This window comes from Melopsittacus undulatus, chromosome 3 (assembly GCF_012275295.1).
Source record: "Melopsittacus undulatus isolate bMelUnd1 chromosome 3, bMelUnd1.mat.Z, whole genome shotgun sequence".
Taxonomy (NCBI): domain Eukaryota; kingdom Metazoa; phylum Chordata; class Aves; order Psittaciformes; family Psittaculidae; genus Melopsittacus; species Melopsittacus undulatus.
This window is the reverse complement of record NC_047529.1, coordinates 71,313,323-71,339,813: the sequence shown is the minus strand read 5'-3', so window position 1 is coordinate 71,339,813 and position 26,491 is coordinate 71,313,323. Positions and strand designations below refer to the sequence as shown.

General features: G+C 37.6%; 1 protein-coding gene across 6 annotated transcripts in view; it reads right to left on the bottom strand.

Moving 5' to 3' along the window:
- EYA4 (EYA transcriptional coactivator and phosphatase 4) overlaps positions 1–26,491 on the bottom strand; it is a 70,935-nt gene that overhangs the window by 22,192 nt on the left and 22,252 nt on the right. Inside the window, exons 2-11 of one of the 6 annotated variants that reach the window (XM_013130467.2) lie at positions 26,024–26,148; positions 24,781–24,849; positions 19,711–19,803; positions 14,580–14,646; positions 12,536–12,678; positions 12,255–12,398; positions 11,204–11,283; positions 10,662–10,845; positions 3,108–3,244; positions 1,524–1,607 (exon numbers count right to left, since the gene is read on the bottom strand). In XM_013130467.2, coding sequence (XP_012985921.1) covers positions 1,524–1,607; positions 3,108–3,244; positions 10,662–10,845; positions 11,204–11,283; positions 12,255–12,398; positions 12,536–12,678; positions 14,580–14,646; positions 19,711–19,803; positions 24,781–24,849; positions 26,024–26,144 — 1,122 coding nt within the window. In that variant the 5' untranslated portion in view covers positions 26,145–26,148. Of the gene's footprint in view, positions 1–1,523; positions 1,608–3,107; positions 3,245–10,661; positions 10,846–11,203; positions 11,284–12,254; positions 12,399–12,535; positions 12,679–13,706; positions 13,710–14,579; positions 14,647–19,710; positions 19,804–24,780; positions 24,850–26,023; positions 26,151–26,491 lie in introns of those variants that run through there. The other 5 variants (XM_005154747.1, XM_005154745.2, XM_005154746.1 and 2 more) reach the window with 5 other exon arrangements.

Here is a 26,491-nt window from a genome sequence, read left to right as displayed (position 1 = left end):
ATCAGAAAAGGATTAATGAAATGGCTGCATCACTGAGGCAATTCAGCAAGTTCTGTGGCAATCTATAGGCTACATTCACAATGGTATAAATGTTCACGTTTGGCTAGGTTTCTCTCTTGTTTTAGTAACTATAAGATAGAAATGGTTTTGAAAAAGTCACAGTTTGAAAAAGTCAGTGTTTGGAAAACGGCAGAAGAGGAGTTTTTGACAGTGTACTGAAATGTGCACTGTGGAGCTGCCAAACAAGAAAGGCTGTTTATTACAATATATGAATAACAACCCTTATCTTAGCATTCCAGAAATTCAGCTTTTTGTCTGGGGCCTTTGGGTTTTCCTATTAAGTTTCTCTTTTAATAAATAAATAATAAAACCATGGAGGACTGTCCCGTCCATATTTATAATCCACAGTTTCTGGCTTTGGACATTTCTAGCATGCTGGCTGAGGAGGTGGGTGTGGAAAACATTTCTTTAACGTACTGTTTCTCACATCCTTTTCTCAAGCATCTGATTCTGCTGGGATGAATGGCAGAAAACACGCTAAATAAGCCCTTTATCTGACACAGTAAGGAAATGTTTATGTATTTAAATACCGTTTAAATAGTTTCACTTGAATGGTACAACACCTAGAAAACCACATATGTACATACCAACATTCCCCTTATCTATTTTTTCCCTCCATATATTTGCCCTAGTTTTTCATTTTATCCAGGCCTTTAGCTCTATCCCTCCCAGCAGTCTGTTCCAGCTGCTATGGCCTGGTCTTCCCACCACTCTCTTCTCCCCTTGCTGGAGCAGCCATTCTTCAGGCTCCCATCACCAGCCCCGTGGGGCTGGCTGCTGACTCAGCAGGGGACTTCAGTCCTGCTCCTGTAGGCTACAATAGCTTCTCTCTGCCTCCCTCGCTCTTCCTTCAGCTCTCCCGCTCCCCGCTCTGTGACCTGACTCCTTACAAGTCTCATCAAAGGAGAAACAATGTGTACAACTATCAGCTTGGGAGAGGATTCACTCCCCAGCATTACTCACCCCAGAGCCAGTCAGGGGAACCAAAGCTTCAACAAAAAAGCTGGGGAGTTAAAGTGTAACATCTGCAGCTGGCATTGAAACAGGTCAGTCTCATGTGCCCTGATTCACCAATTTCCACATAGATTTATCTATTTTTCCATTTATTTCTTAATTTTTCATCTATGCATCCAGATACTGTCAGTTATTTCCATTTGCCATTGTGTCTATTATCTCCCTGCAATCTCTTCCAATGTACCTCAGGACCCTCATCCTTGTTCCTCTGTAAACTCTTCCCTTATTTGCAGCATCTACTTCAGACTTACCTCACATATTGTGCTGAGGGTCTGATTCTCATTTCATCCTTGTTTTTTCACATTAACCCTCTGAAAAATAGTGTTTACTGTACATTTTCCTTCTAACTTCACCCAAGCCATGATTAACACAGAAGCTGACACACACATACATGTGCAGGCTAGGAAGCTCTGATACAATGAATCAATATGGAATTCACGCTCACATACCTTGCCATACTTCTGTGCATAGGATCCTGTTAGCAGTGAATGAAAAACTATGATTGTTTCATCCAAATCCCAAACAAATACACGCTGAAAATAGAAATGGGGATAATATTATTAAACAAATAACATCAAAGTCCCACCACCATCCCACCCAGGAGGCTAAAAATTAACCACTTAACCAAGCAAGTTTTCTCTGAAAATCAGCAAAACCAGTGTATCATGCATGGTAAAAAGTCAGAAGGAGGGTAACTTTTGAAGTCTTCAATCATTTCTTATTTGTCCTCTAAAAAGCTTTTCAAAAAAGTTGTATAAACATAGATTTCAGAAAAGTGATGGGGGTCAAACATAATTGTTAATTAAGGATAAACAGTACTCTCAGATACTTCTCCATGTCTTATTGATTCAAGGTCTTTATTTCTACTGTATAGCTAAAATAGAATCTTGGGTAAAAGTGTTATATGTCACATATAATGTCATACAGAATTTAAATAATATTGTAGGATAAAATGGATTATGCTAACTAAAAAAAAAAAAAAAAAAGGAAAGAAAACTCCTTATATTCATAAGGGGTTCATTTTCAGCAGTATACTATAAAATAGACAGGAAAACTGAAATGTAAGAAGTTAAGAGTCTTTTCACCAGAAAAGTTAAATCCTTTGAAAAGCACAAAATGTTTCAATTTCTGCACAAAAGCCATGGTGTTTACATTCAGTGCCTAGCATGGCAGCCCACCCTGCCACCCCAGGAGAGGCTGCATTGTCAGCCAAGTCCCAGCAACATTCTTGTCTTCTGCTGCACCCAGCACTGGTCAAAGGCAGAGCAGTGGGGCTGGCCAGGCAGCAGGGGACATCCGTGCAGCATGCTTCCCTAACGCCAGACCTAGAGTGTTTCATACATACACAGCACTCTGTTTCCTCCTCCTGCTCCTGTCACTGTAAGGCAGCTCACTGCTAGCACAGGAGTAATATGACTATAATTACTCTGTTGCTAAGAGGTCACCTGTGTTTGAAATCATCTGTATTAGGCAGATACATTTCTTCATGAAGGCACTGATCTTGCACATACTTAATGACAGTTATAACTTCACTGATGTAAGGTTCCTCATGGAAATTCACTGACCGTACTTGCAAGCACACGGACAAACTTGTACCTAACTATTTGAAAAGCTATGGCCAGATGTTCCTGCACATTTGCACTGCATTCATAAACACATGTAATTAAGCTGAGCAATATACCAGAGATTTCCTTTAAAAAAAAAAAAGAAAATATGACAACTTTGCATATAGAAGTTTCAAAATTTTGTGGTTCTACTGCATAAGAAACTGAAAGACACGCATCTTAGAGCTAAAAAGTGGAAGGCTGAATCACATTTGCTTTTCTGTGTAGCTTTGTTATACAGAAGAGTAACGTCTCACTATACATGTTATGTTAAACCAGCAACTAATATCTGTCATAGTCAGTTAGTGAGACTGAGTCCATGATGTTTTCTAAAATGCTTTAAGCTATTTCCACAGCTGTAGTTTTCAGAATTTACTTTTCATCAGAAGAAACCTCCACATTGCCATTCATCAATTACCACAGGCATACCTCCAAGTCACTGTCCGGAGGGGGTGATGGATTATTCTTCCGCCCTCTACCCCGAGACTTTGACCCAGAACTTCTACATGTTCTCTCATCGAGATCTTTGATTGGCGTGGAAGGGCTCTGCACTGTGTCAAACTCCCCTGTAAAGTCAACCATTCATGGCAAAATTAATGCTGCATTTTAAATAATAAACCTTTTTTTCTCAAAGCCAGACATGTCTATATGCAAACTCAACCACAAGATGCACCAAAAAGAGTTGTATAAAATGAGTAATAATGCGGTTTGTCTTATGTAGATGAATCTGCAGATGCCACATACACTTTTCTCTTTACCTAGGAAACACTGTAAACTGTAGCAAAATATGAGAAAGATTAAAATGACACATATGCATGTGCAGAGCTATATACAAATATGCATAAGCCCATGCAAAATATTGATGTATCCAAAGAAGATGTATTTTATAAGCTACACTAATGACTTCTCAAAACATAAAATGCCTTTTGAAGTAGTTCATTTCCCATGTTTGGAGTTCAGCTATACTTTTTCCAAGACCTGCGTTACTTTTACCAGAACACCCTTTGGCACTATTCCACACACCAGAACAGCCCTTCAGCTTCCTGCTTCATCTCCTCCTCCCACTTCACCTGCTCTTAAGTAGAGCTCATTTCTTTTTTTTAGCCCTTACCTCTGCCCATAAATTGTCAGAGAAAAGTCATAATATTAAATGCAATATTCCAGTTGCTACCAGAAAGAGGGTGAAGTCATACAAGTATGACTGATCATCTTTCTCTAAGCATTAGCTATTGTCTGCTGCCAGAGAAATGATGTGCTGAAAGGACCTTTGATCTGGAATGGCACAGCTGCTCTTAACACTTAGGCCAATCCCTGACTTACCTATTTAATCTACTTTGCCTTTGCTGGTAAGAGTGTGCTTTAGAGGTGATCAGAACCAGTAGCTATGTATGTCAGACAAAATGAAGAAGGTTTCTCCCAAAGGATGACATGGAACTTCTCTTTACAAATTACTTTTATGCCACAACTCAGTAAATGGAAAATAACCTTTTATTCACAACATAGTACCTTCAGTGTTCTTTAAAACTGCTAGACATAAATGCAGTTTGGCTAGGTCCCCAAGTGCTAAATGACAGAAACCTTCCTTCATCATTGATCCTATTATCGATTTGATTTTCCTCCATTAAAGAAGGAAAGGCTACAGCTTGATCTGACATCTACTACAGAGTCTGATTCAAGGGAGTCCTTGTGCTGCATGTAATTGTGCACTTATGGGCCACTTTGGTAATATTTGTTAAAAGTGCTCATGATGGCACATCTACAGAACAAATTAACACTTGGTACAAACACTTCCCAGGAATCATCTATGATGCATTTGGTTTTGAACTGGAATCTGAACATCTTTTATTTTTACTAAAGAATGTCACTAAGTGGCCAGCAGATCAAAGAGAATGTTTTTTTCTGCTCTGTTCTGAACTTGCAAGACCACATCTGGAGAAATGTGTAATTTTGGGTCTCCAAGTAGAAGGAAGATATTGACAAACTGGAGTTAGTTCAGGTGAGGGCAGGTAAGAGGCTGAGCATGCAGGAAGAAAGGCTGAGTGACTCTTCAGAAAGGTATGCAGAGAAAAGGACAGAAGATGCAACAGACAGAAATCACAGCAAGGGATATTCCTGTTAGACACAATATAAAACCTCCTTCACTGTGAGAGTGGTCAGGCCCTGGGACAGATGCCCAGAGATGCTGTGCATTCTCCATCCTTGGAGATACTCAAAACTCCATTGAACACAGCCCTGAGCAACATGATCTAAGTTGGCTTGTCCATGAGCAGGTTAGATCAAAAGATCCACAGAGGTCCCTTCCAGCATTGAATGTTTCTGTGATCCTCCCTGAGTCATTCACTTCATTCTCCCTCAACAACACAGAAAAAAACAGTTCTGGTCTAGCAGGCTCTAAGAAGAGAAAATAGAATGCAGTCTCAGTTAAGAGTCCGTGCCTAATGTAACACAATAGTTAAATTCTTAATCTATTCCATCATTTATTTATACCTCACAGTGATCCACATACAGAAGATTATTAAAATAAATACACTAGGAGATATATTTATATATCTTGACTGGAAAAATACTGCTGTATTTCTTGGAAGAATAAAATTTAAGATTGTAATGTCACATTCCTCAATGGGGGCTCTAGACATTGTGAGGAAAGAATTCAAGATTCAAGGAAAGGGGAGGATGAAAAGAAAGCTAGTTCCTGAGTGTATTGGTTAGGACATTTACCTGGAGAAGGACATAGCTAGATTGCACTGCCTTCTCCAAGGGTACCCTTGTTTATTTGACTGAATAGATATGAATTATAAAGATGTATTTTCATGGCTCAGAGCCCACATCCCTATATTCCTGAGTGGAAGGTGATGAATCCTCCATGAAACAGGAGGAAATCAAAACTGTCTTGCTCACTTCCTGGGAAAGTACTCACATTATTCTGCTATGGCCTGGAAGAAGATACTAAGACTTTTTTCCTAGACCAGGTGATGGCTGCTTCTATGTTGCAAAACCAATGTGCTTCTCTGCTCCAACAGAACAGAGCCACACTTTCAGGCAGCAGCTAAGGAGAGTTTTTCAAACCCATAGTGTGAGAATTTATTCCAGATACCATTTTAGATAGGTTTGTTCTGAACTAGATAAGGATCATATGCATTCTATTGTAGTTTCTCTTTCAGCTGAAACTCTTATTTTCCAAGAAATTATGGAAAAATTAAGTCACAATAGTATCTAATGAAGAATGTTCCTATCATATTTTCTCTTGTCTGTAGAGCAGAGAGAGAGCAGAGTTCTTGTTGACTAATCATTTCTATTCCCAGCACAGTGTTGATGTCAGGAAGGACACTGCAGGCAGTGGTGCGATCAATAAGGTCACATTAACTTAGTTCCTTCCCCATAAGATGAACAATAAAACATACTTTAGTAAATGAACAAATGTACAAAAAAGACGATTCATAACTAGAATCCTTGTGCAGTACAAGGTTACACTGGTTTCAAAAGAAGCTCTGAGTGTGCGAGAGTTCTGTATAAAAATGTAATTTCATAAATTTTTCTGACAGAGTGGAAAAAATGTCCCAAACCAAAACCCCAGAAATGAAAACGCAAAAATTAAATAAGATGAATGTTTACATTCTTACCACAAAGGTCTTCATATTTATAACATTTCAACATTTTACAACGAAATCAAGGCTCATTTCTACAGTAATGTATTAAAAAACATCTGTTCTCAATGACTGTGTTTACTCTAATCTACCAAAAATAGAATATATATAAAAAAAGCCCTATTTGCAATCTGAAAGTATCCAAGTAGTGAATTTTCATTTAGCATTAGCCATTACCAGTTGCCTCGGGCTTCTGCTTGGGTCAATGCTGTACATGATTGCATAATTATCTATTAATCAGTACTGTAACTAATCACCATACCTTGTAAGTTCTAGATATTTAAAGCCAACTTTATTTCATTACACTAATCTCTAAATCAGAATGAGCAGCTGTCACTTACTTGAATGCAAGGTATGCACCTATTTTAGAACTGCAGAAGTCAGTAGTGCATGTTTTTTTGAACAACTGTAGGTTTAATTGCTTGATTTGCTTTTTACCAACAGCAGGCTAAAGGAGCAACTGCATTTTCTTACCCTCTGTTAGCTTTATAAATGAGGTCAATGCTGATAAAAGGAAAATGTATCAAAAATCCAGCCATGTAACATTAAAGAATATGAGACATTCTAGTACCAGAGTACTGAAAATATTACCCTCATGACGAGTTCTTTCTGCAGCTCATATTAGAAATCTTTATTGCGATGTTTGAAATTTTTTAGCTTTTTCAGTATTCAACACATGCCTAATAAATATCCTTCATAGCCTCCTCCCACAGAAACTATGACCAGCATCAGAGATCCAACAAAGCAAGAGGAAAATGTTTAAACCAGATCATGGAATAACCACTTTATCACATATTTGTACACTGGTTCAGGTCTAGCATGAAGCCTTCCATGCCATGGAGACCCTACACCTAGTTCCAGCTAGAGGACAGGGAGTTACAGCACCACCATTACAAATTTAGGTGGTCTTTCACATAAAGAAGGTTGTTTCTCAACTCTAGATTCACGTGAACATCCCCTCCTCCCTATTAAAACACAGTTGTACAGGAGAAAAGAGGTGTGGGCAAAGTCTACATATAGAATCATATAAAATCTGCATATAGAATCATAGAATCATAGAATAGTTAGGGTTGGAAAAGACCTTCAGATCATCTAGTTCCAACCCCCCTGCCATGGGCAGGGACACCTCACACTAAACCATATCACCCAAAGCATATCGCCTGGAGAAGCTGCAGAGTGTGACTCCATTGCGGGTACCAAATTAAGAGAGACCAAACTCTCCTGCATCCCAGCAACCAAATTGGAGCTAATAACCCGTGAGTTATTCACCTTGCCTTACTCTGGACATACGAAAGTGAGGTACCTAAATATGAAGCTTTTACTCAGGCCCCTTTCCTCCTCTAGAATTTTGTCTGCCCTAAGTTAAATGTAATCATGTACTCATCAAACATACTCATCTCTTGAGACTTCATCTCAGGATTCATCTGACATCCAATTTGTGATGAACTGCCCTTGGAGATACCTATTTGTCTCACAGATAGTCTGTGCTAATAAGTGCATTTTCAAGAATCTTAATATAGGACAGGCATAATACAAGCTGTGGCAAGGCTAAGGAGGCTGTGGGATGGATGAACTTCTGAGCCCCTTCATACAGTCCTTATGGATTGGCTTTTGTTACATAACCTTACCAGACAGAGCAGCCAGAAGACAGCTTAAACATTACAAGCATTTTTTCCTGGCTTGTAATGAATTATTGCTTGCTATGAGTAAGAGGAAGGTAAAGTCTATTTCAATTTTCATCTTTTTTTTTTTTACTTGGTCAAGAAATAAAATTGTAACTGATATTAACTCTTGAGCTCATGAGGCTTTATTACGAAAACAAGAAACCCTGTATGTGTGGAAAATACTACAGGCTTTAATTAGTTATTCGAATTAACAGCTAGCAGAGATGGCAAAAAAGTGCCTTGCTGTGTTTAACCTTAGATTTTAGTTGAAATAAGTCTCAAGGACCAAGCAAGAAAGACCTGTTAGACAGCAAGGGAACACAGTGAGTGCTGAAGCTCTGCAGTTATTATCTACTGTATCTGAAGTGATCTCCAAGACACTGTGCCCCATGGCTGGAGATTTATTTTTACAGTGACACAGAAGGGTGCAGGCATGTCATGTATTCACAAAGTGGGTGTTTCACTTAGCAGAGGGTCGCATGATCAGTGTAACACTTCACAGAAATAAGGAGTGTGTGGGCAGATTTGTAAGTTCAGAAGCACAACCTACTTAACAGGGAAAGAGTTCATGTGCTTAAGCAATCCGCAAACAAGAAAAATCCTTTCTGTTTCACAGATGTGAAGCCTCCAGCAAATTTTCAACCTGTTCTAACTATGCACAATTCCTTTTCTTTACCAATGCTATTCAGTACTAAGGGAGTTTTGTAATACATGATAAATTTATACAGCATTTCTAGGAAACACAGATACACAAGAGACAATATAATTTTCTTATTTTCTCGAATAAGAATATGGAGGAGTAACAAAAGAGCAAGGAAAAGTACATAGGACATGCACAGTTATCAAAACATCACTTGTGAGTACTTTTCACCCTCTTTTAAAAACACTTTGCATACAATCTCTGTCTGTTACAGATGTCCTGCAGCTGTTGAAATTTCACTGGATTTCAAGTTACCAGTTGGCATTTTCTTCCTCAATTTGCATTCTGAGACTACTGAATAATGTTTTACACTTCCATCAAGAAACAAGGGAATGTGTATCCCCTATAACCATTCCATACCATACCACAGACATGGACATGGGTGTACACACACACGCACAAACACACAGACACACTTTAAATATCAGCCTGAGGAAACCAGTTTTATAGGAAAGATTTCAACTCATGCAACTAAAATTCCAATGTTTTTAGTGACTATAAACAGCTTATATGAAAGATGAGGCCTTGCTTATACTTCTCTACACAGTATTACCCTTCATTTGTACAAATTCGCTATTACAATACATAAGTTTTTCTACTCCGCTTCTCAGTGAGATGGTACAGTTGTCTGGATGATAATTAGGAAGATTTGTTCCATGAGTTGATCTTGTAATTAAAGCATATATCCCCCTCTATTCAGAGCCTAATCCAAAACCCAGTTTGTTAAGTTTTTTAGAAAAGCTCACAGTCTGTGGGAAAGGCAGACAAGTAACTATGCTGCACCAGTAGAGTCTGTGTTCCTGCAAGAGACTGCTCTAAAAGCACTGAGCCAGGCAGCTGGCAATTGATAACCTCTTCTATTGATGCTACGCACAGCCTTAGTAGGCTACTTAAGTTCTGACTATGGGACATAATACTGAGCTAGATCTTTATGAACTTCCTATATATTTGAAACAATACGGGAAAGAAAGCATGAAAAAGCAGGCTTTGTTCACCCAATAAGGATACCACACTCATTAGACTGTTGCTGTGAATTCCTAAACTAGCCTACCAAGATCTTCATAGCTCTGCACGATACTATGTGTAATTTAAAATGTAAAATCCTACTTTTCCTTTCCTTTTCTCCCATTTATATTAGAAGTGGAAAAACTGGTGAGATGTGCAGCAACTCAGAATTCCATCATGAAACAAAAAAGAATAAAAAATAAAGAAATTCATATTAACACTGATGTTTGCAGAACACGTAAAATTGAGCAGGTAAATGAATGTGAACTGGGTTGTAGTGATAATAAGAAAAAATTAAACGCTGACACTACCCAGCAGTGGAACCTTTGGAACACACCTGTGTAGCAACGCACTGTGTTGTAGTGGATGTGCACAAGGGGGCACAGTTGGGCAGGCAAATTGAGTCTCCTGATGTCTCCCAAGAACCTCGTTTTTTGCAACTTCAATTATTTCCCCCTTTTTTTAAAGAGACTCACGCTAATAACAGATTACCCTATCTTTAGTTACCTAAATTAGTGAACTACCAAGCATGGCTTATATACATGTGAATAAAGCCCATGTATTGTTGCTAGCATGACTGGGACATAATTAAATAAAAAAAAGTACCTTGTTTTAAATTCTTTACAGCAATACTTCAGAACATGCAGGTAGATACAGGAATGTACAACTACTTTCAGTAACAGAAGAGCTTACTGCATTTTTTCATTCAAAATTTGTTAAATGTTTGTTACCATACGGTCATTTTTGGTACTAACAGATCCCTACCAGATTGTTGTAACTTTCTTCAAGCCTACTCCTTCTACAATCATCTCAGTCCGCAAAAAGGTTTTTTTAACTAACAAACAAACTAGACAAGTTTCCTAACTAAACAAATAAACAGACACATTATTTTGCCTAGTATTCAAACAAGATGGACATGCAAATCTTGTCTTTATAAAAGCACAGAATAAAATATAAAAATTGTTTTCACCTGAATGTAGATCTGTACCTGGTTGACTAGTCAGGCCAGAGAGAGAGTCCTGTAACTGGTACGTTGATGATGATGAAGAAGTGCCATCAGCTGTGTTGTTTGAGGTCATATATGCACCATATGTTGATGCTGAGTAATACTGTGCATATTGATTTTGGCCAAAAGCTGTGTATGATGGATAATCCTGAAACAGCAGAGTACTTAATTAATTATAGTAGGGAGTGATTTTTTTCATTAAGTATTTCTAAATGTGCAATCATATGACTTTTGCAAGAGTTTTTTGAGGTTAGATTTTTTTTTTAATTTTAAATACATTGAAGATTTTTTAATTTAAGGATATTTACTGGAAGACTACAGGGAGGCTGCTGAGTATTTAAGTGGCAAAAGATGCAAGTAAGCTTCCACTGTGTTTGATCACTCGTAGAAAACAGCATTGTACCACAGTGAGTCTAGTTCAACATAACAAAATTAAACCAACATGCTATCATTTGAGTTATATAAATCCTGTTGTAATTAACAAACCACAATGGTAATATTCATACCTGCTGCGAACTACTGAAGTTTGTAGAATTTGAAACAGAATTGTTTGCATAAATTGTGGATGATGGTGTAAAACTAGAACCTAAAAAATACAATTAACTGTAAGAATTTGTTTGTGAATCAAAATAAAATTCCAAATACAATATTCCATGTTAAGATAAAGACAAATCAGAAGAATAAACAACTTGTGTTTAAATTATAAAATATTGTAATGAAACTGTAAAAGAAATTAAATACTACTTTCATGCACACAGACATACATTCCTCTTCACATCATGCAGGGAAGGTATTGGCAGTAAGTCAGTAAACCAATCAAGAAAGCATTTTTCAATTTATTGCAGTGTCTCATGTCTCTTTGAATATTGCCTTAATTTCTAAGGTCTAACACTTTAGTGTATGTCCATTTATGAAACAAAAAAACTTTTAAAAGAATATTGTAATGATCCATGTGTTTTTAATCAATCTGTAATGAGGCATGTCCTTGTTTCCAACGTAAGTCAGATGAGTCATAATGCAATTTGTAATATTTAAAAAATCAACCATTGTATAAGAAGCTTAAAAATCATTCAAATAGATTATCAATGATCAAAGTGTAATAAAAGAATCAATAATTGAATAATAAATTAAATAACAAATCTGAATTAAGGAGAAATTCTAAAAAAATATGCTAACCCAAAGAGAAACATGCATCAAATAATGGCATACTCAGAACATGGAAACAAGGAAAAGTGACTTGTGTATGCTATAAAGTACAACAAATGCTTCTAGTCCTGCCATGGGATTTCACCCCCTAAAATGATGAAGTTGCAAGTAGGGACTGCATTGCATGATCAGATCTAAATTAACATATGACCAAAATGAATATATATATGCTTATTAGTACTGGAAAAACAATACTTAGCTTTAAATTTTAGAGGTAAAAGTAGCTGCCAATGATAAGCATACTTGCTGGAGCTCACAAAAATGAATGGAAAATATGTCGTAAATATGAGGAAAGAGAGAGCCGTTGGAAGCAGCAGGATGGGATAAGTCCTGACTTTGGTGGCTACTCACCTGGCATCTGGTAAGAGTAGGGTGTTTGGCCTGGCTGTGGGGTGGAAAACCCTGGGCTGTAACTGAGGCACCCACTCTGCAGTGGTGATTGGGTTTGCGAGAGCCCACTTTCCGTCTTGATGCCTGGCAACATTACACCCAAATCTGTGTAAGAAATTAATTTTCAACTGATTCTTTCAAATATTTTCTTATGGTTGGGAAAATAAAAAAGAAAGCAAAAACCATTCATGTCGGCATTGCTCTTATTTCTATGTAAAGTGAAGTAATAAGAGGTCAAATACCGTAAGTGGGTAAGCTGTACGGCTGTCCTGTCTGTGAGTACGCTGTATAGACCGCTGGCTGCTGCATTCCTGAATATTGGGTTTGTCCAGCATAGGCAGACATTGTTTGAGCTGCTGGTGTAGAAAGAATGTGTGGATAGGGCCTAAATATCAGGAAAAATAGCATTACTGTGGCAACAAATACTCTGTATGTTGATTCAAGCAATAAAGTAAAGAAAAAGGTTTAAAGATGTCCAAAGGCAGTTCATTATTCTGCCAACTGTTCCTCTTCTGGGATTTATTCCATCCCCCACTGAAATAATCTGAAAACCATTCCAGCTCACATTCCCCAGGGCATGGTAAGCATTTTATGCTGTCCCATCACTACAACTTAATTCTCTAGCTATTCAGCTCTAGGTGGACTGTGCCATTGCTGTGTACACCTTTTCATGTATCTGACCCCTTTCAGCCAAGATCAGCATGCTTAAATCAGGAAAGCCCCCATGCTTTCATAATCCAGAAGAGGGAAACCTGGACTGGAAGAATAAAGGAAATACAGAGGTGAACATTAAAGCTACTACATTGTGTCCTCTGTGTCCAGGTCTGCTTCAACAGACATCTAGCCTATGGCTTTAATAGAAGATGGATCGTGCCCATTGAGAATGGTATGAAAAATATTGCTGGCAACACCGTGGTAACCAGATGGGCTTTAAAAGTTTGGAAAATATGGTGTTGGGAAAGAGAATGGAAATAAAAATGGTCCTTTATTTATGAATACTGGGGTTTTATAGAGAGATTGAATAAAATAAAAAAAAAATCTGCCCTGCAGAGTTGCAAAAACATACAGAGAAACATTTGTCTTGGATTGTTTTGTAAGTTAAATAAGACTCTATGGACCAAGAGTTGAATAAACACATTCTGCAGAATTACGCTAAACTGAAACCTGGTTATTAAAAGCCATGACTGAATTTGAGTCTAAATTTTTTTATTATTTTTTCTTACTCTAATTAGCTCAGTACAGTTGGCAGCAGTTATTACCAGAAAAGGATTACTCATTAATTTAGATGCCAATAAATTATAACAGTAGATTAAAAATTCTATTAAACTTTCTAATGTATTTGGCCAAAAGTATCTCATATAGTTTGCCAAAACCTCTTTTAAGAGAAATGAGGGCTGTTCTTAGCTCAGGCACCTACTTTCTGTATCAATAAATATTGGCTACCATGATATGAATGCAAACTTGTTTAAAGTAACTTGAAAAAGCCCAATCGGCAACATTTTGGTATCTTCTCTATATCAAGATCACACAGGTAGCTGTATCACATACATAGTAACACTGGAATCAAGCACCCTTGTGCACAACACTGACTGTAGGACAAGCAAATTAATAAACTGCCAACTGCAGCAGTTTCATATAAGATCTTCAGTGCTTTTTTCCTAATAGATTCATGTGATTGCCCAAGAGTCTGGTTTCCTAAAAAAAGTGAAATAAATTTTCTAGTCCTAACAACACTCATTGGCATAAAAATGAAAAAGAAAAAAAAAGAGATTAAAAACTAATCCAATTTATTTGCTTTTTAATTTGCTTATGATATTAGAGACGGAGGAGGAAAACATGGTTCATGACTGTGGAATGTTTGGAAGCCTTTGGCAGTAGTGGTACTGGGAGGGTCTGTGAGAGGGTCACCCCTCAGTATGCATCTTGCACATGCAGTTGTGATTTCTACACATACACTGTCTTCAAAGTAAGTCTGTAATACATTGCCAACACTGTAAAGGTGCTGATGTCTGAGAACATAATACTTTGATGTTTTCCTTCCGTGTGTGCAGTTATCCAAGGGTATTTCTTATGCAGCAACACTGCATAGAGCAGGCTCTTACTCTGCAGCCACGTGAGGGAAAAAACTTTGGAGAGGAGCTAGTACTGGAGTCAGTACTGAGACTTAAGTATTTTCCTTTCTCTCTGTTTCTTCTGCTGAGGAGCACTTGTTTGCAACAAACCACAGAACTGCCTACAGCCAAGGTCAATTCTCTATAAAAGACTAGAAGAGGTGCAGACACTAACTTGGAGGGATATATCTGTGGAGAGTATTGGTGCGCTGATCTTGGGCTGTAGCCACTACTTGTTATTACTGCAAAACAGAAAACAAGAGTACAGCAGTTAGAAACATCATGAGACCAATACAGCCAAACAGTCTGCATACCAATGCGGCAACATTAGCAGAGATGTTTATTGAAATGGACAGCTTTTCAACAGAGTAGATGTTACCTGAACTACAACATCTTAACACAAAAAATTAAAACCCCACCAAACCATTCATCGCTTTACAGAACTCTTCAGCTGGGATGGGTGTGTTGTGCTTTTTCAGCTTGATTTGCCATGTTTGTGAATATACTGCAGAGGCACACATTTCATGCATCATCTGCTATGCACACGCCACAGGTCTTTCAAATTTGCAAGGTTTTATTTAAACTGGTAGTTAAAAAGAATCTTGTGATTTAACATATGGTATTGCACAGGATTGAAATAACATACATATACTTTTAAAGTGTCACATTAACAAGTTTAATTTTAATACTGGATAGAAAAAATAAGTTTTATATGAATGTGGTTAATTTTAGTCAGCTCGAGTGATGTAAGATACCAGAAAACAAATGACTACTAGAAAATGAATAGCATTCATTATCAACAGGCAATTAGAACATGTCCACTAATAACAATAATTTTATTTCAAAAGTAACTACGAAACAGTCCTGTTCAGTAGCCATCAAAATCGTGTATGTCTATACTATTCACAGCTGCATTCTTCCAAGAAAGCTAACAGAACAATAGTCATCTCCCATTAAAATTTCATTCAGAAGCGGTGCTCACGCTGGATTAATTCCAAGTGTTTGGAAGTTTCCTTTAGCCATCTGTCTTGACTAAGACAGATGTATTCCAAATATATGTACTCTGAAGTGTTGAACCAATCCCTTCAGAGCAAATCCATACTGGGAAAACATACAGAGTGTCGTTATTAGGCCATCTGCTGTTCATTCACTTTTCAAAAGATTAAAGTAGTACACAACGAAGCACTGGAATTTCTTTAGTCTAATCAATCATACTTGTACTTCAAAGTGTACCCTCTTCCTGAGTTGTTCATAATGGTAGTAGAAATGAACTTTCAGAATTATATAAGTGACAAATAGGTTTAGGTTCTTAACTATTTTATGAAACATGATATATTTCTACCTCCAGGCCTAATTAACGTCTTTGAGATCTATTGCTTTGAACATATGCAGAACTTCATATTTTTAAAGCTAGTTTAAATGCATTTAGATCCTGTAGGACTTAAAAGGAAAATACAGTAGAAGAAAACAGATATCTTTTTTAAATGTGCAGCTGAGCATGGCTTGAAAATAAATAAGAATTAGGTAATAATTTTTGGAACATGTGCCACCAGATTTAATGAAGGAGTTGCTGATTAAAAAGATATGGAGAGTTTCTCTGTGTTGGAAATCTGCTGAATTTAATTTTGTGTGATTATTCTTTTTATTTTTTTTTTCAAGAATGCCTTTCTGTGATTTAAACGCAATCCACAGAGTGATCAACTGGGTGTGCATATGTCTATTCCCAGACTTAGACAAACCTATAGCTGTATCTAGCAACATAATCAGTCCATAGGACTCTAAAGTGTGCTCTTAGATATTTAAGACTTGAAGAATAATTAGTCTTCCCTGTTGTATCCCTATGACCTTTTGAAAGACAAACAATAGCTAGCAGAGTGACCTTGGTGATTCTTGGGGCAAGGAACTTTTGTGATGCATTACTGGCTTATCTGTTCCTTTTTGCCCACACTGCTCCATTTTTTGCCTGATCATTTGCTGGATGACAGCCCATTTGATTAATCAGTTTGGCTAAAGCACATTTACCTTTCCACCACACCTGATGTAAACTACAAAAAATAAATTACTGTTCATTTAAATCACTTCAGCTACCAAAACCTAGTGTTTTTTCAGCAAAAACTGTCCCGCTTGCTTTCTGCATATACCTTATTTTATAAATTCAGACAAGAAAATAAAGTAGTTGTCTGGTTTTGAATTTCCTTTGATGATACTACCAGTTGTAGGGAAGGGAGAGAAAAATATATAAATGCTTCCAAAGTAAACTGTGTACTTTTCTAACTAAAACTTTTGTTCCTTTCACTTGTCCCAACAATTTGTGTGCTAGATTTTAGGCTGTGAGATGTTTGAGAAACACAAGATGTAAGACCTATCATAAGAGAACATGATGACTGAGCGGAGCCTGTACCTCCTAGGTCAGCTTGTTAAATCTAAGAGTTATCAGACTTAAACAACTTTCACTGTCAGAAAGCATCTATTTCAGAGGACCACTGGAGAGGGAGGAAATGGTGGAGGCAGACAGTTTTTTGTAATTGTGCCACTTTATATTGTCATTTATATGACTGGGGCTAAACATTGGTTTATGTTGCTTATATTGAAAACAAAGTCAAAGCTGTTCCTTCTCCAAAAAACTCCAATATTTCTAATACTTCACTAACTGAATTTACCAGGAGAATGCTCTTCAGGGCAGGTTTAAGACCCTTGTTTTCTTAAGTCTCATTATGGCATCAAGGGCATATTCCAGTCCCCACTAATGCTGATTCACAGAATGGACAAGAAGCTGACAGCCTGCTTTTGCCAGTTACTCTGTTAGCTCAACTGGCCAAGGTGGCTGTGGAGAATTTAAGTGACCATAAACTGTTCTGAAGGCATATGTAGAGTTCAGTATATTAACACAGGCTGGAGGTTTGTATTTTTTGCTATGCATCTGGAAAATTCTTTGCAAAGAGGTTAGGTTAAAAGGATCGCATTTAAATAACAAAAATGTCTACACACAAGGGGATCATGCATAGGTTATACAGCAGTGGTGTTTCCTAACTATGCCTTTATAGCCTTCAGAAATTGTTTTTCATAACCTTTTTGTGGGTAATAAATACTAAGTAAAAAGGACGATGAGAACTTCAAATGTCTCTCTGTGCCCCATTAAAATGATAAACAGTTCTCAAATTAATGCACTATTGAAAGCAATATAAATACAAGAATGCATGCACTCACAGTACAGCAGCTGCAGCAAATTCAGAGTATGAAAATGCTGAGTTCAAGGCTGTCCAGCTCTCCACATCCTGTATACCCACCCCAATTGGGGGCTGCTGCAGGACCACAAAGATTCAAATCGAACATACCAATATTAATCACCAACTGTAATTCTCTGAAGAAAAAGGAGGAGGAAGAGGGGTGTGCAACGTGACTCTCCACCTGGCTAACCTTTGCTAAGAAGCACAGTTTCTCCCAGGGGCAGCTCTGCAGGACAGAGGAATGGGAGCCCTGAGTGAGCTGCAACATGTGAGCTCACACCCTGAGGAGGAGCTTTCCCAGTGCGTTGAGCAAGGCCACTGTGGCAACTGTTGCTCTAAATCCAGGAGATCAATGTGCTTTAGTGTCCATTTTTTTTCAAACAAATATTGGGATTCTTCACAGTTACCTGTGAAACCTAATCTCTTTCCTGCCCTACACCTCACACAGTCTGTTTGGCCATCACTTTCTGTGTGTTACAGCTGGTCACTAGGGACATAGCGGGCTACTTACACCCCACAGGGCTTGTTCAATCTCCTGCTCAGCTCCAGGACATATCATGGGTTTTGACTGCCCTCGGAGCATGGAAATCAGTTTTAATGGGTAGGACATATGAAGGAGAGAATTTTTACGTGGTAGACTCTCAAATGCATCTCAGCACCAGGAGAGAGATATAAAGACCAGTCACAAGTGGTGCTCCTCAAAGGTCTGTATTGGGACCAATCCTGTTCAGCACCTTTTTTGGTGATAGTGGGATTGGGGTGCCCTCATCAAATTTGTCAGCACTAAGCTGTGCAGTGTGGTCAACATGCTGGAGGGAAAGGATGCCATCCAGAGAGACTTTGACACGCTTGAGAGGTGGGCCTGTATAGAGAGCTCCTCAACACTTTAAGTCAGTGGAAGCTAATGGGTGAGTGGCACCTGGGGAAATTAAGCTGTTACTTGGCTACATAAACCTGAACTGGAGGCTGCAATTTTTAGTACCCTTTCATGAAAATGTTTTAGCTCTGTTCTGCACATGGAAGCCAGCTCACATGTCTTAAAAACATGGCAGAAACTGGTAAAATTTCACCAACAGCAAAAAAAAAATATATATGGTTGGACAATTTATAATCTGTAATTATTACTAATAAAATTTTAGGATAGAGTTAACAACAGCGTGAAAAAGTTTTAGCCAAGACCATTGATTTTTGTCTGGAACTTGTTAGACTTAAAGCTGATGGGGTTCCTTTCATTATAACCATGAGGAAAATGTTTTCAGTTCTTCTAATCAGAAATTGTATACTCTGGCTTTACATGTCACAAAAGACCTTCTCTTCGTGCACTAACTTTGTTGTAAGTACAGTCTAGCAAAGTAATAACAGTATAAGTGTGGAGTGGCAATTCCTCACTTCAGTGACATCTCGGTCAGGCCATCACTGAACTAGTATTTTCAGATGCAAAATTTATTCTTGTCCTTCTCCTTGTTAATATTATTATTAGCAGGACTCAGTTTAACGATTAGAATGCAGATTATTTGTACTTTTTCACAGCTCATCACCATTTAATAATTTATAGGAATCTACTTAAAATTTGCTGTTTATTTGATTTTTTTTAAGAAGTAACAACCTTATGATTATTTAAAATAAGATATAGACTTTATTTTTATGGGAAGAAAGTAGCTTCTGGCAATCTGGTCAGTATTTAACTGCTCATAGGAATAAAAAGATTAGCACTGAAATAAGATTTTATATTTTACAAATTAGAATGGCTATTACAGATACAATAATTTTTTTTGCTTCCTAAGACTCTACAAGACTAACACTGAGAAAAAATCTGAAGTACAATAACATTATTATTATGAGATTTTTGCATAAAGTAATAATTTTATGCATCATTAAAGCTTCTTTAAGATCACAGCTCGTTAAAATGATAATTTTCAATTACAAACATGAAAAAAACTATTATTGTTATGTATTAAAATGTTACTTTATTACAGTTTTTTAAAGGTTACTTCCATGCAGTGAAATGTTCATTAGTGAGAGTTATTAAATGCTATATTAATGTGCATCTAACAATACATGATCTTATTATTGCTTTACCTGACCCAGTAAAAGTGTCAAGCGATCCATCTCCAGTTGTTGTTGTTGTTTCACTGCTGTTCATGGGTTCTGTTTTGACTGCAAGAAGAGACACTACATAGAAGAATAAGTAGACATGAGATTTTACTTCTATATTTATACAGGAGTCTTCATGCCAGTCTCACTAGCAGCAATCCAGCTAGAACAAGCATGCGGTGCAACAGCTTCAACCTTCACTCTACCACCATATTGAGACAATCTACACTTGCTCTGTCTGGAATGGTCATGCATTTACATAGCTTTTTACTTGTGCATTCACCTATCAATTGGTTTTAGCAACTGGAGTATCTTCTGGGGAGATTTCAGCCTAAATCTAATTGATTCTAACAATTCCCTAAGAGTAGCAGAACGGAAGGAAACATTAGCTGTCAAGGGATGTAGCACATAACAAAAATAGTTCTGCCTGACAAGTGAAACATGCTCATATAGAAGCAAATTGCTTTAACAGTGCCAGCATTCTGCCTTCCCCCTTCCCCTTTTACAGTCTGTGGGGGGCTTTTTTAGGCAGGTCACCAGCAAGCAGTTTTCCATAAATGAAGAGGGAAATTTATATGAAAAAAAAAAGCAAAAGTACTCAAGTAGGGCACAAGCAACCATGACAAGTCAGATTCTAACTCAGAGGTTACCAAGCATTTGGGTCTACTCTGAACTCAAACAATTCCTTTCAGATCATTATGCACTCTAACTATCCAAGTTAGTACTGAAAGCACCACAGAGGCAATCTGGATTTTATAGTTTAATATGTTATCTGAACAGACCATCTGGCATGTACTTTTGCAATAGAGTTTGGGAACCACCCTAACTGATGTAGTAAGAAACAGCGGTACAGAATACACCACAGCTTTTATGAGATGTTTGACTAGCAAATTACCATGACTGCTTTGTGAAGGCCAGTTAGGCTTTAGCGCATACGTATCAGAAACTTGCTTATAGATACCACAGGACAGGTCACTGCCCTGGGGTGCATACTGAAGTGGCAAAGAGGACCTGAGAGGGCCACCACCAAGGTTGTATGCCAGGTATCAAAATTCCAAGGACACAGCCTGGGATTTGTGGAGAAGCCTTTGTTGTGACAGCTGGACTGGCAGAGCCCCCCAGCAGGTCTAATATAAGCCAAGCAAAGGCATTTTCTGGCAGGTAGTTACATGATGCCTCTGTGGGACATCAGCTAAGCTGACCAAAGCTCTCATCTGTCAACATCACTGCATCCACATTTGACTTTACTGGAAACAGTAAGGGAAGAGGGTGAATTTCATGTTCTGAGCTGGCAATGTATTTAAAAACTATGGCTCAGATTCAAGTCACCTAATTTAGCCATATAAATGATGTGCACTAATCTCTCTTTATGTTCAGTCAAGAAAGAAAGGTACTTCTAGAGGGCAATCAAGTACAAGTACAGCCCAAGCTGCCCACAGTTTACTCTCCATCTTGCAGTCCGTAGAACAGGTAGTGCATGAGCTAAATAAAGGATTTTATTGTCTAATGGGAGAAATGTCCAGAACACCTACACATTGATTCTGCTATTCTCCCGTGTCACAGAGCTCACTAGGCATTGCACAGCTACCAATATAGCCACCTGTGGCAGGCCTTGCATGAGTTACCTCTCCTACAGCATCACTCCCAAATTCCAGCCACACTGCTTAAGTACCTCAGTACGTCATATGGGATGCTGCAGATATCTGCAATAGCACAAGTGACCTATGCTGAATTCAAAGGAGTGCCTGTTTAGATTAAGTAGGGAACATAGGAGAAATTGGGATGCATTTGTCAGGGTAACAGGGAGAGTGCCCTGCCGTGATAATCAAACCAAGTAACACCTCCTTACACAAGTTATACAACTGTATCTTTCCATTTACTGTACAATATAAAAAAAATATCTGAATGTGTGTCTTTCAAATGTAAACTTTTTTCCATTATTGTTTCTCTTAACAAAACTGACACACCCATATATTCTCCCTGCAAGCAGCAGGATGTTAATTCAATATGAAATCATCAGGGAAGAATTTTAGCCACATTTTTTTCAAGCTGCTGTGCACTCCTTGTCATTTTGTTATTATCTTCTCGTTAAAAAAAAAGCTGTGACAAAAAATACATAAAATGAGCAGTCATTCATCAATGAAATTTACATACACAAAAAGCTTAACAAAGTGAGTGGCCCCACTGAACCTCAGGCCTCTCAGCCATGTGGAATATGTAGTGCTGCCTGATGCATGAACAGTAATTAAATTAATTTGTTTTCTGATTCCTATATACAGATGTCTGCACATACTTCAGCGGCAGAATGAAAGAAAAAATCATACTAAGTTGGGAAGCTCGTATTTTTCCATTTGAAGATCTTTAGTAATATTTTACTTTCTAAGATGCATGACTTTTCTCTGTAGAGTGGACATTTACCTCCATGAAAAAAAAAATTAGTACCCTTATCTCTCTCTAATCAAGAAGGTGTTCCACTATTGCCCACTCTAAGCTACAAACCTGTGTTCAGTACTGCATCCAGACACTGCAGCATGTGCCTACCAGTTATATTTAACAAAAACTTCAGTAATTAATTGAAATGTTTACTTTAGAGCTGTGTCTAGCTCTGGTTAATGCCAGTTGCACTGCACCTCCATCTGCACCAATAGTCACCATCTTTTTCTCTCGCTGTCAAATAGAAAAGGATCAAAATCAAAGGAAACTCTCATGTACTTAACTTGAGGAAAGCCATCATACTGGCACTGTTCTTTGTTGAAAAATACATGTACAAAGTATTTATATGTTCTTGACTTTAAACAGTTCTACTGTATTACATTCAGATTTTATCACAGTAATGAATTCATCAAGGTCTTTCCTCAGTGTAGCTAGAGATGTGGACTATTACCTTTCTTTCTTTACGTTGCATGTCATTAAATCAAAAGGGGAAAAATCACACACAGAGTAATCCTTATGTTTCACAAATGTGTGGTTCTAATACTACTACTACAACTGCTCTAGACATAATGCAAATACCAAGTCTGAATCAGCACTTTTGATGAATACTTTAAAGACTATATATTTAATATTCTATATTCTGAAGAGTGAATTAGTTTGTTTCTTGGTTTTGTTTGTTTGTTTGTTTGGTTTTTTTTATATTCTGAAACAGTAAAATTAAATGAAAAGCAGTCTCAAGCTGGAAATACATTCAAGTGTTGCTACCAGTGAAGACTGCACATGTCAACAGAGTAAAGCTACCATGACTGTCAGGGGCTGGGACATATGATGTACAAAGACAGGCAGAAAAAGACAGACTTGTTCTGTCCTAGGAAGAAAAGGCTGAGGGGAGAGTTAATTACTGCCTGCAGCTATCTAGAGGGACAGACCAAAGATGACAAAGAACAAAAGCACACTCTTCTCAAAAGATGCTCTTTGAGATGACAGAAGGCAACAGACACAAGCTGCAGCAAGCGAAAAATCCAATTAGAGGAAAATTCTTCGCCATGTGAGCAATCAGGCCCTGGGACAAGTGCTATGACACCTCCACCTTGGATATATTCAACACTCGGCTAGAGACTCTCTTGAGCATCGTAACCTAACAGCAAAACTGGCCCTACTCAGAGCAGGAGTTGGCCCAGCTGACCTCCAGGAATTCCTTCCAAACTTAGTTATTCTAAGATGAACTCAGAATACAGCTCCCACCAGCCAACAGCTTCTACAATACATATTCTTCACTTAATGAAAGGATTTAACAGCTCAACTTGACTTCTACTTTACCAACCTGTTTTTTTTTTTTTAACCTAAATAACCTCTGTATATGAAGGACTGAAAATGAACAAAGACTTTTAGGGGCAAGAGATGCTACTACTATGCATGTAGCATGACAAGCAATTGGAATAGCTATTAGAGCAACAAGTGTTACTGAAAGCTCACATAAATCACTAAACCAAAGCTTGTCATAGGCATGATTTTTTCTCTTTCTTTTAGAGAGCCTTAAGGGTTTTCCTAATTACATACTCAACCAGAAGCACACCTATGGAAAATTATATTTAATGCAAGTAATGCAGGGACTTTCTCATTAGGTGTCATCACTACTGATAATTAGTACTTAAATTATTACCTTCCACATTATGTGAACATGCTGAACGCTTAACTCTGATAACAGACTGTTACCTCAGTCCTTCCTTAAATTCTTGTAACTGAGCAGAAGCATTCACATGAAATTGATTATTCTAATGCAATCTTTTGTGTTCAAGTCTGAACTTTTTTTTTTTTTGGTGTAAATTCTCTCCGTATATGTGGGTTACAAGTGGCAAGCTAATTCTGAGGGAAAGTGTTTGAGATCTTTCTAGCTTTAGTCTAACCTGCACAGTTTAAGCACCTGTGTAAGAGCCTGTAGAGGGTCATAATGATGAATGGTTACATCTACAGTTAATCCTATATGTACTGCAACAGTGTCATGTATATAACGATTAATTGTTATAACTGATAAAGATTAATAATACATGACCAGAACTTCATGAATGAAAACAACAGCTTGGCAAATTTGGCCAGATGTTTGTAAAGTGGCATAGCAGCACACTAGACATAAGCATTAATTAATCATGAAAGAGGAGGAGTAGTAACAATAATGTCAACCTTGATTTGTGCTCAAGTAATCAAGCAATGTTTTACCTAAAAATTAAAGAAAAACAAATGGGCATTCTGTGGAAAATCCATTGGTCTGACTTCCAGCAATGCTGACTGCTGGCAGTTCCCAGCAATGCTGATCACCATGGGGCTCTCCCAGTGCCTCAGAGCTACATGACAGTTAAGCTAATTTTAAGTGGGTTAAATTCTCCTTTCTCACCAAATGACTTTCAAAGTATGGTAAGATAACGATTTATTGCAACTTCCTACCAGTTTTGTGGCTGTGGGAAATGCCTCTGAGAAGGGGTGGAAAAAACGGGGTGGAGTAAAAAACACTATAAAAATATTCAAACCACATAACAAAAGAACAGAGTAAACCAAGAGAGATGTTACACAGCAGTCACGAAGGCACACCAGCACACGCAAGCACTGTACCAGGGTCTCCCATACTTGTTGCAGAAGAGGGAGTACTGCAACTCAGCAACCAGTCTGCAGTATTTAACACAGTCATGTTGTCTCCTGAGAACAGGAATAGTATAACAACAGTTCATTCTCCCAATGTCCGTTCAGTGTATGTGAGTAGTCTTCAAAACAAGTAAGTTGGTTTTGCAATTTGAACTAAGTCTTTTAACTGCATTGTATGGTTTTATGAGTATTATTTTAACTGGTTTATGCAAGTATAATACAGAGGCATCTAGTTATTGGTGTTCATTAATGATACGCCTGAATTTTTCTCTTGCTTTTATGCCAGAATAAGGATTGTATCTAAAAATACAAATAGGTTGAACCTTAACATTTCAGCCCTTCTCTCAGAGCTCTCTTATTCACACACATAGAGGCACTTTTTACTGACATCAACTTTTTTTTTCTTAATAGGAATAATAAAAAAAAAATAGCACTTTACACTGTGGCCAGAAAGAGCAAGCTAAAACCCAAATTTCTTGGTGTCAACTGTTAAAATAGACAGAAACATACACAACCAAAAAAAGAGGTCTGAAACTTTAGCTTGACTTGTATCCATGGGTGTCTCTCTCATTGACACAAATGGGAACAGGACTCCATCTCAGAACTTGGTACCCTGTCTCCCACTGATTCAATTCATTTAAGGCAGAATCTGTTATCTGAAAGCACTGGAACATGTGTGTTGTACCTGCGTGGTAGTGCTGTTCCTACAGTAATAGATACAGCAGTAATGATCAGTTACTTTCGTGGAAAACCTAAATATCTCTTTACGATAAACTTTCATTATTTGAAAGAAATGGAATTAGCATGTTCATCACATAAAAATATTACCTAAAACTAATTTTGATGTACTTTTGACAGATTGTAAATTAACCTAAATGCGTGTAGCTCAGGGTATAAGAGTAAATTATTATCCAGCAATGAAGTATTATGTAGATAATTATATGTTTCAAGTTACCAGAAGGTTTAACCAAACTTTTAATACTTTGTTCGAATCAACCATTTCAAAATTTTCATTGTTTCACTTGTGCACAGCTCCGCCTCTTGCTTCAACTGGTGCCAATCAAAAAAGTGCTGTTGGAATTAGATTTACACTGGTATGGCTGCCATCTTATATTTCTTGTTGTGCTTACACTGTGTTTACATTCATCCTTGAATTTATGCTTAAAAATGTGTTATGACTGAAAACTAGCTCAAAACTTTCAATGTGCCAGCAGTGTCTTATACTTACCTCCTGTTCCATTTGTTGTAACTGATGTGCTACTGAGATTAGATTTATCCAGTTTGGAACTACCCGGTGCATCACTACTTCCGACAAGATTATGAGGACTGGCTAGATCTTGCATTTCCATAGACCTGTTAAAGAAGAAGGGAACAGTATTTAAATGTATTGTGATGGTATCTGTAATCATCTGCTTTTTTGCTAACACTTTTTTTACTTGGAGAATTTGTAGTGCAGCCAGATTAATAAATCAAAACAAGTTCCTTAAAGGTCATCTTTGCCCTTTACCAAAACAAGAAAACTAGCTAGTAATCTGATGTGAACAGCAACAACACCCATATTTTTCACTTTTCTTTTAGGTATTATGAAGTAAATGACACAGGCTTATGGAACTGCTCAAAAAGCTTGTAAAAGATGTGCATGAGGGAGTGTGTATAAACAGATGGACACCTGGAGGGATAAATGGATAAATGCATG